Source organism: Nerophis ophidion, linkage group LG18, assembly GCF_033978795.1.
Source record: "Nerophis ophidion isolate RoL-2023_Sa linkage group LG18, RoL_Noph_v1.0, whole genome shotgun sequence".
NCBI lineage: Eukaryota > Metazoa > Chordata > Actinopteri > Syngnathiformes > Syngnathidae > Nerophis > Nerophis ophidion.
In genome coordinates this window covers 48672000-48690970 of record NC_084628.1, presented here as the reverse complement: position 1 = coordinate 48690970, position 18971 = coordinate 48672000, and the positions used below count along the sequence as shown (strand labels likewise).

Here is an 18971-nt window from a genome sequence, read left to right as displayed (position 1 = left end):
TGTCATCCAAGCAACGTTATCATGGACGCCCCTGCTTATTTCAGCAAGACAAGTGTTACAACAGCGTGGCTTCGTAGTAAAATAGTGCGGGTACTTTCCTGGCCCGCCTGCAGTCCAGACCTGCCTTTCATGGAAAATGTGTGGCGCATTATGAAGCGTAAAATACGACAGCGGAGACCCTGGACTGTTGAAGGACTGAAGCTCTACATAAAACAAGAATGGTAAATAATTCCACTTTCAAAGCTTCAACAATTAGTTTCCTCGGTTCCCAAACATTTATTGAGTGTTGTTAAAAGAAAAGGTGATGTAACAAAGTGGTGAACATGCCCTTTCCCAACTACTTTGGCACGTGTTGCAGCCATAAAATTATAGGTTAATTATTATTTGCAAAAAAAAATAAAGTTTATGAGTTTGAACATCAAATATGTTGTCTTTGTAGCGCATTCAACTGAATATGGGTTGAAAAGGATTTGCAAATCATTGTATTCTGTTTATATTTACATCTAACACAATTTCCCAACTCATATGGAAACGGGGTTTGTACCTGCAAGTCCTGTCTGGAGTCGTCCGATTGCATCCTGGGAGAACAAACCCCGCATTACCATGCGATCCGGTCGTAACAACTTGAAGCGCGGTGCTTCCGTGTTAAAAGCGTCACCTTTATTGTTAGTTCTGAAGTCCAAATACCTCCATATTGTACTTCACACACTCTTTATTAACCAGTAGAATTGTAGTTTTTATTGTTAGTTCTGAAGTCCAAATACCTCCATATTGTACTTCACCTCCCTCTTGATTAATCAGTAGAATTGTAGTTTTTATTGTTAGTTCTGAAGTCCAAATACCTCCATATTGTACTTCACCTCCCTCTTGATTAACCAGTAGAATTGTAGTTTTTATTGTTAGTTCTGAAGTCCAAATACCTCCATATTGTACTTCACCTCCCTCTTTATTAACCAGTAGAATTGTAGTTTTTGCCATTCTTTCCCATCAAAATGTTATTGCTTGTATGCACTTTGTGTGTGTGTGTGCACGCGCGTGTGTGTGTTTGCACGCGTGCGTGTGTGTGTGTGTGTTGACACACTCAACATGATGCTCCTCGGCTGTGTAGTCACCTTTTACATAGTGAAAGCCAACATGTAAGTTTTATTCAAAGCAGTGTGTGTGGCACTGGGAGCAGGTGGGTCAAGTGTCTTGCTCAAGGGCACAAGGGCAGTGACTAGGATGGCGGAAGCAGGGATCGAACCTGTAACCCTGAAGTTGCTGGCACGGCCGCTCTACCAACCGAGCTATACCGCCCTGTAAGCATATTGTTGTTGACTTCTGGGAGCTTTCGTAAGAGGACATGAGTTGCTCTTGAAGAGAAATGGGTTCTATTAGAGTTGTATTTTTGTTCCCAAAATGACCTGAATGAGATGTTCTTTCACCAGCAATTTGGGAAGGAAATTAAGAAAATTGAGGCTGCATGCTATGTCTGCTGTTGGTTAAGGAAAAACATATAGTGAGAGGAAGAGAAATGACACCTGATGCTCCTGCTGACTGATGTCAACATGTGTCCATGCCAGTGTGCAGCTTCTCACCAGGAACTTGCACTGCCTGAAACAAGCTGTTTGAGTGCATCTTGATGTTTTCTCTACTGAAACACTTTACTTAACATGCTCACAGCTGCATTATTGTCGTCTGCTGTTTAGACCGGTTGTCACAAAAACAATAACTAAAATAAGATGATTCCTGCAACAATGAAGTAACAATAATGTCACCAATTTGTGTTTGACAACTAGGGCTGGGCGATGTGGCCTTTTATTAACATGTGGATATGTTTAGGTCATGTGAGCATACAGCATATATATGTGGATATGTTTAGGTCATGTGAGCATACAGCATATATATGTGGATATGTTTAGGTCATGTGAGCATACAGCATATATATGTGGATATGTTTAGGTCATGTGAGCATACAGCATATATATGTGGATATGTTTAGGTCATGTGACCATACAGCATATATATGTGGATATGTTTAGGTCATGTGAGCATACACCATATATATGTGGATATGTTTAGGTCATGTGAGCATACAGCATATATATGTGGATATGTTTAGGTCATGTGAGCATACAGCATATATATGTGGATATGTTTAGGTCATGTGACCATACAGCATATATATGTGGATATGTTTAGGTCATGTGACCATACAGCATATATATATGGATATGTTTAGGTCATGTGAGCATACAGCATATATATGTGGATATGTTTAGGTCATGTGAGCATACAGCATATATATGTGGATATGTTTAGGTCATGTGAGCATACAGCATATATATGTGGATATGTTTAGGTCATGTGAGCATACAGCATATATATGTGGATATGTTTAGGTCATGTGAGCATACAGCATATATATGTGGATATGTTTAGGTCATGTGAGCATACAGCATATATATGTGGATATGTTTAGGTCATGTGAGCATACAGCATATATATGTGGATATGTTTAGGTCATGTGACCATACAGCATATATATGTGGATATGTTTAGGTCATGTGAGCATACAGCATATATATGTGGATATGTTTAGGTCATGTGAGCATACAGCATATATATGTGGATATGTTTAGGTCATGTGAGCATACAGCATATATATGTGGATATGTTTAGGTCATGTGAGCATACAGCATATATATGTGGATATGTTTAGGTCATGTGAGCATACAGCATATATATGTGGATATGTTTAGGTCATGTGAGCATACAGCATATATATGTGGATATGTTTAGGTCATGTGACCATACAGCATATATATGTGGATATGTTTAGGTCATGTGAGCATACAGCATATATATGTGGATATGTTTAGGTCATGTGAGCATACAGCATATATATGTGGATATGTTTAGGTCATGTGAGCATACAGCATATATATGTGGATATGTTGCCTTGGCCTTGAATGAACACTTGATGCATATAATGACATTAGTATGATGATTCTATGTGTCTACATTCAAACATTCTTCTTCATACTCCATTCATATATGCTACTTTTAAACTTTCATGCAGAGAAGGAAATCACAACTAAAAGTGTATTTATGAAACAGTTATTGGCACAGTGGCACAAACATTCATGTCATTTCCAAACAAAGTGCAAGATTGTCAGAGACATGTTAAAACAAGCTATGAGTGCACTTTTGTGCATGATGTCACTAAGATGACATATCAAAACAAAACTCAATTAAAGTGCACTTTTTGTACAGAACACCACTACAATAGTTTCAAACAAATAAAGTGCACTTTTGTGCATGATGTCACACAAGATATTTCAATAAGTGTCAAATAAAAATGAGCTGCATAATAGGAAATCAAATAGTGTATGTCCTTCACTATGTGGTAGGTTCCTGCAGACGTTATCTACTTCTGTTGTTGAATATTTGTTTCATACGGTGTTGATGTGGAAATGGTTGCTTGGGCATTTTGTAGGTGTGGCACCAGCCGAGATGTTGACATGCAGAGTTTCAAGCACTCTTCATTCTCTACCGGGTGACTTTTCAAATGATGCTACAATTTAGCAGTAATTCTATTTTTTTGCTGCATACTTGACATATTACGGTTGTCTGTTCAACATCTTCCCGCTTGAAGCCAAACCACCACCAGACGGTGGACTCCTGCTGTTTCTCTTGGGAATTAATTATTCTTCCTTCATTTGTTACCAGATTGGCACCTTCCCTCTCTCACTTATTACCACTCGCACCGTACCTCTAGCATCACAGCTAACTTTACTCGTACCACTACCTCTCTGCTCCGCGAGAGCGTATGACGTTGCACGCGTGACAGTATGTGACGTATGTAAGGTTTGCCCTTTTTGACGTCTCTGTGAGAAGGAGAGACAAGAAAGAGTGAGAAACGCATGTAGTGTAATGTTTGCAGCATGTATACTCCAATATCACCATATGGTCATTTTCTGTATTGCACAGAGACAAACCCGCCATATATATCCAGTATATTCCGTATATCGCCCAGCCCTAGTCCCAACACACTATATGCCCTTCTATTGTGACCAAATGACTACTGACACAACAGTGAGAGCTTCCATAAATTCAAGTGTGATGCTGATAATAATATATTCATGCTGCTCAGGCTGCCTCCCTTCATTTGGTTAAAGTCAAAACCTTTCATGTATTCTTATTTTATTAATCTGATCCTCTCACATATTTTGGTTGTGATCTGTGTTTCACATTGACACCTTGCACTCCCTCACGTTGACTTTAAGGCGTCATCGATAACAATGCATTTAAGTGTTTTGCCAGTGCTAAAAGATTGCAGCCTGCGGCAAAAGTGAGAAAGGTCTTTACTTCCGCATTGATTTGTTTCCTGCTCTTCTTCAAATTTTCCATTGTCTCCGTGCAGGCTGCAGCCTTGTTTTGACACAGCGTGCATGCTACTACTGTCTGTTGACGGGAGCTAAGCCTCATGCTGTCTACTCTACTGCCATCTCTAGATAAGGTTACTGTTTTAAATATATGGCTCAACAATCTAGAATCAGTACAAAAAAAGCAAGATTAGTGTGAAAGTGTGTTTTTGTTGCTTTTTGATGTGGTTGGACAATTTACAATGATGGCAAAGAGGAAAATATCTATTTGCTCAAATCAGACATTGTCAAAAATTAGTTTTGCTAATAGTTACTTGCATAACTTATTTTAACATTTTCATTTGTATAATTAACCATGATACATGTTTTATGATGGTTGCTTGAGCCCCTGTAAATTATTCTGTTTCTATCATTTACAGAGATGTCCGATAATATAAATGTTTTAAAATGACATATCGGAAATTATTTTTACCTGTTTCAAAAAGTAAAATGTATGACTTTTTAAAACGCCGCTGTGTACACGGACGTAGTACAGTACAGAGCGCCAATAAACCTTAAAGGCACTGCTTTTGCGTGCCGGCCCAGTCACATAATATCTACGGTTTTACACACACACACAAGTGAATTCAAGGCATACTTGGTCAACAGCCATACAGGTCACACTGAGGGTGGCCGTACAAAGAAGATTAACACTTTTACAAATATGTGCCACACTGTGAAGCCACACCAAACAAAAATGACAAACACATTTCGGAAGAACATCCGCACCGTAACACAACAGAACAAATACCCACCTCCCCTTGCAGCACTAACTCTTCCTGGACGCTACAATATACACCCCCCGCTACCCCCCACCCCCCCTACCCCACCCACCTCAACCTCCTCATGCTCTCTCAGGGAGAGCATGTCCCAAATAATTCCAAGGTGCTGTTTTGAGGCCCGTCAAAACAAATAATGCACTTTGTGACTTTAATAATAAATATGGCAGTGCCATGTTGGCATTTTTTTCCATAACTTGAGTTGATTTATTTTGTAAAACCTTGTTGCATTGTTTAATGCATCCAGCGGGGCATCACAACAACATTAGGCATAATAATGTGTTCATTCCACCACTCTATATGTCGGTATCGGGTACAAGCGGCCCAAATGAGTTTCCTCCGCCGGGTGGTGGGTCTCTCCCTCAGAGATAGGGGGAGGAGCTCAAAGTAAAGCTGCTGTTCGTCCACATGTAGAGGAGCCAGGTGAGGTGGTTCGGGCATCTGGTCAGGATGCCACCCGAACGCCTCCCGAGGGAGGTGTTTCTCTACCCAGATTCCAGCCCCACCCAAGCACAGTCTTGTGTTTACTCGCCTGCCCTTCTGTTGGCTTTGAAGTCATCCAGCAAAAACCTGCTGGATTTTGTCATCTTCATAGCAACCCATATTTTTTGGGTGGTAAAATAAAATGAGTTGTCACTGTTCTAATATTCTTTGAGCCAGAGTGAATGAGTTGTCATTGTCTGAATGTGATTGGCGCCAGAAGTCAGTGCAAACACAGATGCTATTGAAGAAAGCTGCTGCAACACTAAATATAGCTAAGACAGCACAAGAACCAGGCTGATCTGTCCAAGTAAGGAGGATTATAATAAATTCTGCAGTGGCCAGATGAGTCTTTCCAAATGTGTCATCCTGCTTCTCATACAAGGATGACCCCAATAAAACACAACTCACAAATCTTTGAATAAATCCGCTATGTTTTATTTTTCTTGTTTTCTTATTCATGGTGAATTGACTCAGTGCATTAAATATTTCAACAATAGTCTTCCCCAACAATTCTTGGCCAACCAAGGGAAATACAATTTCCACAAAGGCCTATTTCTCCAACAAATTATATACAGTAGTGCAGTACATTTAAAAAAAAGCGTCTTGATGTGATCATGCTCCATCACAATTAGATTTTATGACTTAGGGTGTACCTCTAACAACATCATGTGTACCAGAACAGCCATCAAACAATTGGTGAACTGAAACCAGCAATCACTTCAAAAATCAGCAAAAAACACCAAAAATATGTCTTTAAAAATGCTGTTAATTTTGCGTGACATCAGCAAGTTTGCCTTACAAGGCCGTAGAACCCATTCGGAGCATATTTTGGAAAAAACTTGACTTGTATGCAAAACGGCCAAGTTAGCTGAAACTTTGGGGACTGATGGTACACAGACTGAAGTCTAAGGTCTTTGTAGAATCTAATGCAACTTTTGTGGGTTCTGCTTTTTTATATATTTATATATGTATATATATATATATATATATATATAGAGTGGGGCAAAAAAGTATTTAGTCAGCCAGCGATTGTGCAAGTTCTCCCACTTCAAATGATGACAGAGGTCTGTCATTTTCATCATAGGTACACTTCAACTGTGAGAGACAGAATGTGAAAAAAAAAATCTAAGAATTCACATTGTAAGAATTTTAAAGAATTTATTTGTAAATTATGGTGGAAAAGAAGTATTTGGTCAATAACAAAAATCCAGCTCAATACTTTGTAATATAACCTTTGTTGGCAATAACAGAGGTCAAACGATTATGTTAGGTCTTTACCAGGTTTGCACACACAGTAACTGGTATTTTGGCCCATTCCTCTATGCAGATCTTCTCGAGAGCAGTGATGTTTTGGGGCTGTCGCAGGGCAACACAGACTTTCAACTCCCTCCACAGATTTTCTATGGGGTTGAGGTCTGGAGACTGGCTACGCCACTCCAGGACTTTCAAATGCTTCTTACGGAGCCACTCCTTTGTTTCCCAGGCAGTGTGTTTGGGATCATTGTCATGCTGGAAGACCAAGCCACGTTTCATCTTCAAAGCTCTCACTGATGGAAGGAGGTTTTGGCTCAAAATCTCAGGATACATGGCCCCATTCATTCTTTTCTTAACACGGATCAATCGTCCTGTCCCCTTAGCAGAAAAACAGCCCCAAAGCATGATGTTCCCACCCCCATGCTTCACAGTAGGTGTGGTGTTCTTGGGATGCAACTCAGTATTCTTCTTCCTCCAAACACGATGAGTTGAGTTTATACCAAAAAGTTCTATTTGGTTTCATCTGACCACATGAAATTCTCCCAATCCTCTGCTGTATCATCCATGTGCTCTCTGGCAAACTTCAGACGGGCCTGGACATGCACTGGCTTAAGCAGGGGACACGTCTGGCACTGCAGGATTTGAGTCCCTGTCAGCATAGTGTGTTACTGATGGTAACCTTTGTTACTTCGGTCCCAGCTCTCTGCAGGTCATTCACCAGGTCCCCCCGTGTGGTTCTGGGATTTTTGCTCACCGTTTTCATGATCATTTTGACCCCATGGGATGAGATCTAGCGTGGAGCCCCAGATCGAGGGAGACTATCAGTGGTCTTGTATGTCTTCCATTTTCTGATAATTGCTCCCACGGTTTAATTTTTCACACCAAGCTGCTTGCCTTTTGTAGATTCACTCTTCCCAGTCTGGTGCAGGTCTACAATTCTTTTCCTGGTGTCCTTCGACAGCTCTTTGGTCTTGACCATAGTGGAGTTTGAAATCTGACTGTTTCAGACTGGGGACAGGTGTCTTTTATACAGATAACGAGTTCAAACAGGTGCCATTAATACAGGTAACGAGTGGAGGACAGAAGAGCTTCTTAAAGAAGAAGTTACAGGTCTGTGAGAGCCAGAGATCTTCCTTGTTTGAAGTCACCAAATACTTATTTTCCACCATCATTTACAAATAAATTCTTTAAAATTCCTACAATGTGAATTCCTGGATTTTTTTCACCACATTCTGTCTCTCACAGTTGAAGTGTACCTATGATGAAAATTACACACCTCTGTCATCATTTGAAGTGGGAGAACTTGCACAATCGCTGGCTGACTAAATACTTTTTTGACCCACTGTATATATATATATATATATATATATATATATATATATATATATATATATATATACAGCGGTGGTCAAAAGTGTAGGTACACTTGTAAAGAACATGATGTCATGGTTGTCTTGACTTTACAATCATTCTTATGTTTTTGTGATGTAGTGATTGGAGCACATACTTGTTGCTCACAAAAAACATTCATGAAGTTTGCTTCTCTTATGAATTTATTATGGCTCTACTGAAAATGTGAGCAAAGTCAAAAGTATACATACAGCAATGTTAATATTTGCTTCCATGTCCCTTGGCAAGTTTCACTGCAATAAGGCACTTTTGGTAGTCATCCACAAGCTTCTGTGCACATTTTTCACCACTAAATTGCTGCAGTTCAGCTAAATGTGTGACATTGACTTGTTTCTTCAGCATTGTCCACACCTTTAAGTCAGGACTTTGGGAAGGCCATTCTAAAACCTTCATTCTAGCCTGTTTTAGCCATTCCTTTACCACTTTTGAGGTGTGTTTGGGGTCATTGTCCTGTTGGAACACCCAACTGTGCCCAAGACCCAACCTCCCCCCTGATGATTTTAGCTTGTCCTGAACAATTTGGAGCTAATCCTCCTTTTTCATTGTCCCATTTAAAGCAGCAGTTCCATTGGCAGCAAAACAGGCCCAGAGCATAATACTACCACCACCATGCTTGACTGTAGGAATGGTGTTTCTGGGATTGAATGCCTCACCTTTTCTCCTCCAAACATATTGCTGGGTATTGTGGCCAAACAGCTCCATTTTTCCTTCATCTGTCATCACATGGACACAGATAAGACCTTCTGGAGGAAAGTTCTGTGGTCAGATGGAACACAAGTTGAGCTTTTTGGCCAATTGGCGGGGGGAGATTTGACCTGTGGGCTGTAGTTCAGGGAGCCCTGATCTAGCTCATACAGTGTAAAAAAATCAAGGGGATGAAAAAAGTGTCACATCTTTTCCTCTTTACTCTCACTCAGCATCCTCTCTGAGAGCAGCCTGACAGAGGAGGCGCCCCAAGACCAGCAGCCGGCAAACAGAGTTGTGATATTTCCGGGTCCCAAGGAGCAGAGCGCCAGGACGGTCATCAGCGTGCCAGGTAGCGTGCTGAGAAGCATCAGACGGTATCGGGACGATTACGATACCTACCTGTGTGATGTGGCGCATGACCCGGGCGGAGGACTCAACTCCTGGTCCATTGCAGACAGGTACATAACTAAACACCACCACCATCATTCCTCCACTGACATACCTTGTCTTGTCTTCATGCACCACTTTATCCACCCTGATACCATGCACCTAGCATCTTACTTTTCAACATCATTCAGCTTTAATAATGCCATCTCTGCTATCATCCATTGGTTAAAACTAAATTACAGAAGTGCTATCAGCCATAGTAAATGTGATTACAGCCAGCTAAAGGCACTACAGGTTATAAAAGAAAGAGTCCTACTTTGAGCTCAGGTGTTTATTTATTCAGGTGGCCAACACACGCTGCAAACAAAGTCTCAATTTGAGTGGAGGCCATTTTATAAGCAAATATGTTATGTTACGGTGCAGCACGGTGGGAGGGGATAGTGCATGTGCCTCATAACACAAAAGTCCTGAGTTCAATCCTGGGCTGGGGGTCTTTCTGTGTGGAGTGTGCATGTTCTCCTTGTGATTGCGTGGGTTCCCTCCGGGTACTCCGGCTTCCTCCCACCTCCAAAGACATGCACCTGGGGATAGGCCCCTCCCACCTCCAAAGACATGCACCTGGGGATAGGCCCCTCCCACCTCCAAAGACATGCACCTGGGGATAGGCCCCTCCCACCTCCAAAGACATGCACCTGGGGATAGGCCCCTCCCACCTCCAAAGACATGCACCTGGGGATAGGCCCCTCCCACCTCCAAAGACATGCACCTGGGGATAGGCCCCTCCCACCTCCAAAGACATGCACCTGGGGATAGGCCCCTCCCACCTCCAAAGACATGCACCTGGGGATAGGCCCCTCCCACCTCCAAAGACATGCACCTGGAGATAGGCCCCTCCCACCTCCAAAGACATGCACCTGGGGATAGGCCCCTCCCACCTCCAAAGACATGCACCTGGGGATAGGCCCCTCCCACCTCCAAAGACATACACCTGGGGATAGGTTGATTGGCAACACTAAATGGTCCCTAGTGTGTGAATGTTGTACATCTGTGTTGGCCCTGTGATGAGGTGGCAACTTGTCCAGGGTGTACACCGCCTCCCGCCCAAATGCAGCTGCCATAGGCTCCAGCGACCCCAGTAGAAAATGGATGGATGGCTGGGTGTTACTTTTCTGTACCTCTTAACTCCATCACAGTTGGATAATAGTTTGCAACATGACTAGAGGGGGCCCACTTACCAAAGTACAGTATTTTTCAAAGTACTGTATATGTAGGGGACGGCGTGGCGCTGTTGGAAGACTGGCGGTGCCAGCAACCTGAGGGTTCCTGGTTCGATCCCCACCCTCTACCAACCTCGTCACGTCCATTGTGTCCTTGAGCAAGACACTTCACCCTTGCTCCTGATGGGTGCTGGTTAGCGCCTCGCATGGCAGCTCCCTCCATCAGTGTGTGAATGTGTGTGTGAATGTGGAAGTAGTGTCAAAGCGCTTTGAGTACCTTGAAGGTAGAAAAGTGCTCTACAAGTAGACGCCATATCCATCTAGTATGTAATGAGATAATTAAATACGTACATAACACATGCACGCTCCTTAGCTTTGGGTGTTGTTGGCTAATAATAGCACTTTAGGTAGCTAGCGTTAGCTGTGATTGAAAGTATATTTCATCTTAACAACAACATGACATCTCTTGGACTGCTTTTGTACGTGTTGAGGAGACCAGAAGAGGGACCGCCATAAACACCATTTTTTTTATTTGAGCCAATTAAACATTTCTTAATACCTAATCTTTGTGATGGTGAGAAATATGTACAACTGTGTTGTGTCAAAGCACTAATGCTAACATAACATAATGTTATATATTTTGCTTTGTAAAATGTTAGTGTGAGGAAGTTGCAAACAGCATATTTAAGTCATACTTCAATAACAGGTATTACTCATTTTCAAGGTAGCACATTTCTGTATCTCAAGGAAACATGCACTTTATAATATAAGTTCCAAACCCGGGGTGTCAAACATAAGGCCAGCAAACAAGTTTTATTGAGTGTGCCAAGTAGGAATATGAGCTGAAATTTTTGAATGCAAGAAATTGCAGTTCTAAATGTGTCCACTGGATGTCGCAATAGCAAGTCTTTGTGTCTTTGTAGATGAAGCTCGAGTAAAATTAGCCAACTACATAAATAACATCCTGTAATTTGATTTTGATGTTATTTCTTTATCTCAATAGATTGAAAATGCACACCAATGATGACCATCATCTCATCATTTATTCAGAAAGTGTAAACAGCGACCAAAAAAAGATAGAATACTAATAACCGCAACATGTAAGTGTAAAAAAACTTGTAAAAATGATTTGTACATTTTCAGAATGTGCTAGTTCTATTTTTAAACAAAGAAAACAATCTGAAGTTGTCTTTATTTTGAAGTTATTGTGCCCTGATTTGACCAGTCTGGCCCGCTTGGGAGTAGATATATCTCCATGTGCCCCCCATCTAAGATTACTTTGACACCCCTGTTCTAAACCTGTGTTTTGCAACCTTTTTTGAGCCAAGACACATTTTTTGCATTGAAAAAATGTGGCGGCACCACCAGCAAAAAATCATTAATAAACAAAACTCAGTTGACAGTAAAAAGTCGTCGTCACAATTGTTGGGTATGACTTTAAGGCGTAACCAAAGGGGACATTGTTGATTATCGTGTCATATTTGGATGTACTTTGTCTTTGCTCCACAGTAAGTCTTTGCTGTCGTCCAGCATTCTGTTTTTGTTTACTTTGGAGCCAGTTCAGTTTTTGTTTTGTTCTGCATAGCCTTCCCTAAGCTTCAATGCCTTTTCTTAGAGGCACTCACCTTTTGTTTATTTTTGCTTTAAGCATTAGACATCTTTTTACCTGCACCCTGCCTCCCGCTGTTTTCGACATCTACAAAGCAAATAGCTAGCGGCTGCCACCTACTGATATGGAAGAGTATTACACGCTTACTCTGCCGACACTCAACAACAACACATCATTTGCAGACTATAATTACTGCTTTGAAGAAAATATTTGTAACTCTATAAGGGGAAATGACATCGTCTCCCTCGGCACACAGACTGTATCTCACGTAGTGTGCCGCGGCACAGTGGTTAAAAAACACAGCTCCAAACCTTTTTTAGGTGCTTAATATTATTAAAACATATTGCAATGTTTTTATAGTATATTTAGATACACTATATACTGTGCATAATATGATGTAATAACTGGTGTAAAATAAGGGGAAAGAGAAGCACAATCACCTTTTTGGAAGGCATCATTTTCAAGTTAAGAGTTTATTACAGCTCACACTGAAATAAATCCCTCCTGCAAATTGCCAATTCATCTTTTAAAGTACAAACATGTCCTTTCAGACTTTTCTCTTCTCTCTGCACCTGCAACAATCATTGACAGTGCTTATCATTCCAACTACATTGCTGGGGGTTTACTGATGGTGTGGCCTGGGAATATACAGAGAGAATGATGTCCATCTTCACAGTTTGCTCAGTGAGTGTGTGGCGGTCCTTCCTCTCCTCCTCTCTCCCGCGCTCACATCTACATGCTCAACACAATTGTTCACTTGCTGCAATGCAGAAGACTCTCTCTCATCTCAGCGCCCACCATGACGCCAGCTTCTCTCCTACTAATGTCCATCCATTTCATGTCTGTGTGTGTGTGTGTGTGTGTGTGTGTGTGTGTGTGTGTGTGTGTGTGTGTGTGTGTTTGTGTGTGTGTTGAAGGGTAAATCCAGCAATAAGTTGTTGTCATTAGTCCTGCAGTGATGACAAGAAAGTTTGAAGAGACAGGTGTGTGTGTGTGTGTGTGTGTGTGTGTGTGTGTGTGTGTGTGTGTGTGTGTGTGTGTGTGTGTGTGTGTGTGTGTGTGTGTGCGTTCACATTGAATGAGGGTGGAGAAACACACCGGCATCAGTGCTTAATAGAGATGTATTATTGTTTTATATATTGTTTTTTTATATATATATATATGTGTGTGTGTGTGTGTGTGTGTGTGTGTGTGTGCGTGTGTGTGCGTGCATGTCTGTTGGTATTATTGTTTTATATATATGTGTATGGATGTAGGTACTTGAGTGTGTATATGTATATATGCATGTGTGTGTATTATTGTTATGTATATATATATATATATATATATATATATATATATATATATATATATATATATATGTGTGTGTGTGTGTGTGTGTGTGTATGGATGGATGTATGTACGTGTGTGTTTGTGTGTGTATATGTATATAAGTATAAATATATATTAATATGTACATGTATTTTGGGTCGGCACCTCATGCTACTGCAGCCAGGCTGTGTGTTTGGGGCCCCTGGGTCCCACCTTCCAGATGGCTGTCTTGGTTGGAGGCTGAAGGGTGTAGTCTCTGCATCTATGGTGGCCGCAGTGTGCACTGCAAAGTATTGTGCAGTGCACTGCAAAGTATTGTGCAGTGCACTGCAAAGTATTGTGCAGTGCACTGCAAAGTATTGTGCAGTGCACTGCAAAGTATTGTGCAGTGCACTGCAAGTGGGCCAGCTGCTGGGTAGTGTCAGCCTTGTGTGTCAGCCTGTCTGTGATCTTTTTTATTTAGTTTTTATTCCCTCAAGGGGAGGATTGACCAGGGCAGTTGCTGGATGTTCCATTGGCATGGTTGGGGTCCCGGCAGGTGGGGTGGGTGGTTCTTGTGGCCCGGTGCTGGGCGGGCGACTTGGGTGGGGCGGGCCCCGCCGTGCTCTTGGTTTGCTGGTGGGGTGGGGGCGGTCTTTCTGTCCGGCTGTAGGGAGTCTCTGGGCCCTTCGTGGGTGGGGCATCCCGCCTTTCTGCCTGCGTGGGTGTGGTCTCTCACTTCTGCCTGCATGGGTGTGGTCTCTCACCTCCATGGATCTGCTTTCTTTTCTATTTCAACTTATCATGATGTATATGTATTGTTGCATTTCTATTGTTGATAATAGAGGTATTTATTGTTATTATCATAATATTTTATTAGAGCGTATCAAAATACGAATTGGTATGTCAGACTCAGCCCTGTCATGGTTTAACTCTTATCTTACTGATAGGATGCAGTGCGTCTCCTATAACAGTGTGACCTCGGACTATGTTAAGGTAACGTGTGGAGTTCCCCAGGGTTCGGTCCTTGGCCCTGCACTCTTCAGCATCTACATGCTGCCGCTAGGTGACGTCATACGCAAATACGGTATTAGCTTTCACTGTTATGCTGATGACACCCAACTCTACATGCCCCTAAAGCTGACCAACATGCCGGACTGTAGTCAGTTGGAAGCGTGTCTTAATGAAATTAAACAATGGATGTCCGCTAACTTTTTGCAACTTAATGCCAAAAAAAACGGAAATGCTGATTATCGGTCCTGCTAGACACCGACCTCTATTTAATAATACAACTTTAACATTTGACAACCAAATAATAAAACAAGGTGACTCTGTAAAAAATCTGGGTATTATCTTCGACCCAACTTTCTCCTTTGAGTCACACATTAAAAACGTTACTAAAACGGTCTTCTTTCATCTCCGTAATATCGCTAAAATTCGCTCCATTCTGTCCACTAAAGACGCCGAGATCATTATCCATGCGTTTGTTACGTCTCGTCTCGATTACTGTAACGTATTATTTTCGGGTCTCCCCATGTCTAGCATTAAAAGATTACAGTTGGTACAAAATGCGGCTGCTAGACTTTTGACAAGAACAAGAAAGTTTGATCATATTACGCCTTTACTGTATATACCTTTATATACATATATACATACATATATACCTATACTGTATATACCTTTATATACATATATACATACATATATACCTATACTGTATATACCTTTATATACATATATACATACATATATACCTGTACTGTATATACCTTTATATACATACATATATACCTATACTGTATATACCTTTATATACATACATATATACCTATACTGTATATACCTTTATATACATACATATATACCTATACTGTATATACCTTTATATACATATATACATACAGATATACCTATACTGTATATACCTTTATATACATATATACATACATATATACCTATACTGGCTCACCTGCACTGGCTTCCTGTGCACTTAAGATGTGACTTTAAGGTTTTACTACTTACGTATAAAATACTACACGGTCTAGCTCCAGCCTATCTTGCCGATTGTATTGTACCGTATGTCCCGGCAAGAAATCTGCGTTCAAAAGACTCCGGCTTATTAGTGATTCCTAGAGCTCAAAAAAAGTCTGCGGGCTATAGAGCGTTTTCCGTTCGGGCTCCAGTACTCTGGAATGCCCTCCCGGTAACAGTTCGAGATGCTACCTCAGTAGAAGCATTTAAGTCTCATCTTAAAACTCATTTGTATACTCTAGCCTTTAAATAGACCTCCTTTTTAGACCAGTTGATCTGCCGCTTCTTTTCTTTCTCCTATGTCCCCCCCCTCCCTTGTGGAGGGGGTCCGGTCCGATGACCATGGATGAAGTACTGACTGTCCAGAGTCGAGACCCAGGATGGACCGCTCGTCGGGACCCAGGATGGACCGCTCGCCTGTATCGGTTGGGGACATCTCCACGCTGCTGATCCGCTTCAGATGGTTTCCTGTGGACGGGACTCTCGCTGATGTCTTGGAGCCACTATGGATTGAACTTTCACAGTATCATGTTAGACCCGCTCGACATCCATTGCTTTCGGTCCCCTAGAGGGGGGGGGTTGCCCACATCTGAGGTCCTCTCCAAGGTTTCTCATAGTCAGCATTGTCGCTGGCGTCCCACTGAATGTGAATTCTCCCTGCCCACTGGGTGTGAGTTTTCCTTGCCCTTTTGTGGGTTCTTCCGAGGATGTTGTAGTCGTAATGATTTGTGCAGTCCTTTGAGACATTTGTGATTTGGGGCTATATAAATAAACATTGATTGATTGATTGATTGATTGATTATTAATAATGATATTTCTATTTGTATTGCTCCATTTATCATGTAATAATGTTTCTTGGTTATTCAGTTTTTCATCACTAACTGCTTCTTTGCTACCACTTTCATTATCATATTTGTACGTAATCCTATTTGCTGATGTTGTTCTGTTGTTATTACTATTGTTACCTTTGTTTTTTGTTATTGTCTCTCTGTCTAATCCCCCTCTTGTCCCCTCAGTTTCCCCCTCCTTCTTCCTTTTTTCCTCCTTCTATCCCTCCTGCTCCGGCCCGGCTACACCAAATAATAATAAAACTCCATGTAATGAAGTCAAATACAAAAAAGAAGTATGCCACACTTCTCTTGTATGAAGTAAATGTGTCGAGCAGATATAGATGATCTACATCTACTGTATGATTGTCCTGAGTAGCTGGACAGGACAAATGAAAATAAATCATGTGTGCCTTTGTAGCGCCGGTCCAATAGCACACATAGAAGATTATAAGGAAGGGCTGAAGAATAATAATAATAATAATAATAATGTCTTCCTTGTTGCCTCGCAGCCTGGCAGAAGAGCTGCTGGAGGACGTTGTGGCCGACGTGGCAGCAGAGTTTCAGGACATGATGGAGGAGTGTGCGGAGGCCGTCTTCACCTCCGAGTTCCTGCAGATGCTTCAGTCTCCTCCCGCCTCTTCTGCTGTGGCCATCCAATGACAGCTGACCACATCCAATGAAAGCTGACCACATCCAATGACAGCTGACCACATCCAATGAGAGCTGAGCGCATCTTCAAGGACATCTCACTCTTCTTCAGCTGTTTTTAGTCACCTGGATTTTTACTTCGTACAAAGGACTTGGACTTCATGTTTGGGATCATCTCCTTTTCTTCTTGTTGTTGAAATAAAGCTGCAGCCGAGAAGTTTGCTTGACTGAAATGCACCAAGAGCTGTTTCTCTCTTTGCTCCGTCTCCTGTGAGAGGTTGTATTCCACAGAGAAAATTAGTTGAGATAAGCTTTGAGGAAAGCATTTGGACATTAGGGGGGATTAGAGGATTACCAAACTCCCCTTAGCACACATTTCTCATCTCCTGCATGGATTACTCACACTTTCTATTTCCAGCTTGAAATATGAGGACTACTGTACTGTCTATGATTGTGAAGTGGGTGTGGTCTGCCTGCACCTGTCTGGTTTTTTTACACTTTTGCTTATGAAAATAATATAAAGCCTGTTTTTGTTTGTTGACAGTGACATGCATTCTTACACAAACTCAACACTTTGAAGCAGACGTGAGGGGCAACTGCACTGCAAAAAGTCAGTGTTCAAAAACGAGATTAAAAAAAATAATAATAAAATTAGGGGTATTTTACTTGAACTAAGTCACATGATCTGCCAATAGAACAAGAACATTTGGCTTGTCAAGACTTTCCAAAACAAGCTAAGTTAGCTAACCTCACTGAAACCCAAAATAGCTTAAAATAAGTATATACTCACTAATAACAAGTGCACTTTTCTTGCTAGAAAAAACATATAAGACTTTTTTGCTCGATATGTTTAAAAATATTCTGAAATTAAGTAAATGCTAGTTCCATTATCTTGACATCATGATGTGTGCTCGCCATCATGGTTTTTTCATGCTTGAAGTAAGAAATGTATGCTTTAAAAAAGTAGTTCTATACTTGTGAGTGTTGATGACACATTGTTGCAAAACTTGATGTTATACCTTCAAGCATCTTTTACTCAATATACAGTGGGGCAAAAAAGTATTTTAGTCTGTTAATCCACTATATATATATATATATATATATATATTTATATATATATATATATATATATATATATATATATATATATATATATATTTATATATATATATATATACATATATATAAATAGATATATAGATACACAGGGGGACACATCTGGCACTGCAGGACTGATGGTAACCTTTGTTACTTCTGTCCCAGCTCTCTGCAGGTCATTCACCAGGTCCCCCCGTGTGGTTCTGGGATTTTTGCTCACCATTCTCATGATCATTTTGACCCCACGGGATGAGCTCTAGCGTGGAGCCCCAGATCGAGGGAGATGATCAGTGGTCTTGTATGTCTTCCATTTTCTGATAATTGCTCCCACGGTTTAATTTTTCACACCAAGCTGCTTGCCTATTGTAGATTCACTCTTCCCAGTCTGGTGCAGGTCTACAATTCTTTTCCTGGTGTCCTTCGACAGCTCTTTGGTCTTGACCATAGTGGAGTTTGGAGTCTGACTGTTTCAGACTGTGGACAGGTGTCTTTTATACAGATAACGAGTTCAAACAGGTGCCATTAATACAGGTAACGAGTGGAGGACAGAAGAGCTTCTTAAAGAAGAAGTTACAGGTCTGTGAGAGCCAGAGATCTTCCTTGTTTGAAGTCACCAAATACTTCTTTTCCACCATCATTTACAAATAAATTCTTTAAAATTCCTACAATGTGAATTCCTGGATTTTTTTTCACATTCTGTCTCTCCCAGTTGAAGTGTACCTATGATGAAAATTACAGACCTCTGTCATCATTTGAAGTGGGAGAACTTGCACAATCGCTGGCTGACTAAATACTTCTTTGCCCCACTATATATATATATATATATATATATATATATATAT

At 41.1% G+C, this 18971-nt stretch overlaps 1 protein-coding gene across 5 annotated transcripts in view; it reads left to right on the top strand.

The window, feature by feature from the left end:
• kiaa0753 (KIAA0753 ortholog) overlaps positions 1-17572 on the top strand; it is a 41403-nt gene extending 23831 nt beyond the window's left edge. For 3 of the 5 annotated variants that reach the window (XM_061878282.1, XM_061878280.1, XM_061878284.1), the window contains 2 exons: positions 9250-9477; positions 16893-17572. In XM_061878282.1, coding sequence (XP_061734266.1) covers positions 9250-9477; positions 16893-17043 — 379 coding nt within the window. In that variant the 3' untranslated portion in view covers positions 17044-17572. Of the gene's footprint in view, positions 1-9249; positions 9478-12783; positions 14600-16892 lie in introns of those variants that run through there. The other 2 variants (XR_009802648.1, XM_061878281.1) reach the window with 2 other exon arrangements.
• Positions 17573-18971: the final 1399 nt, after the last annotated feature.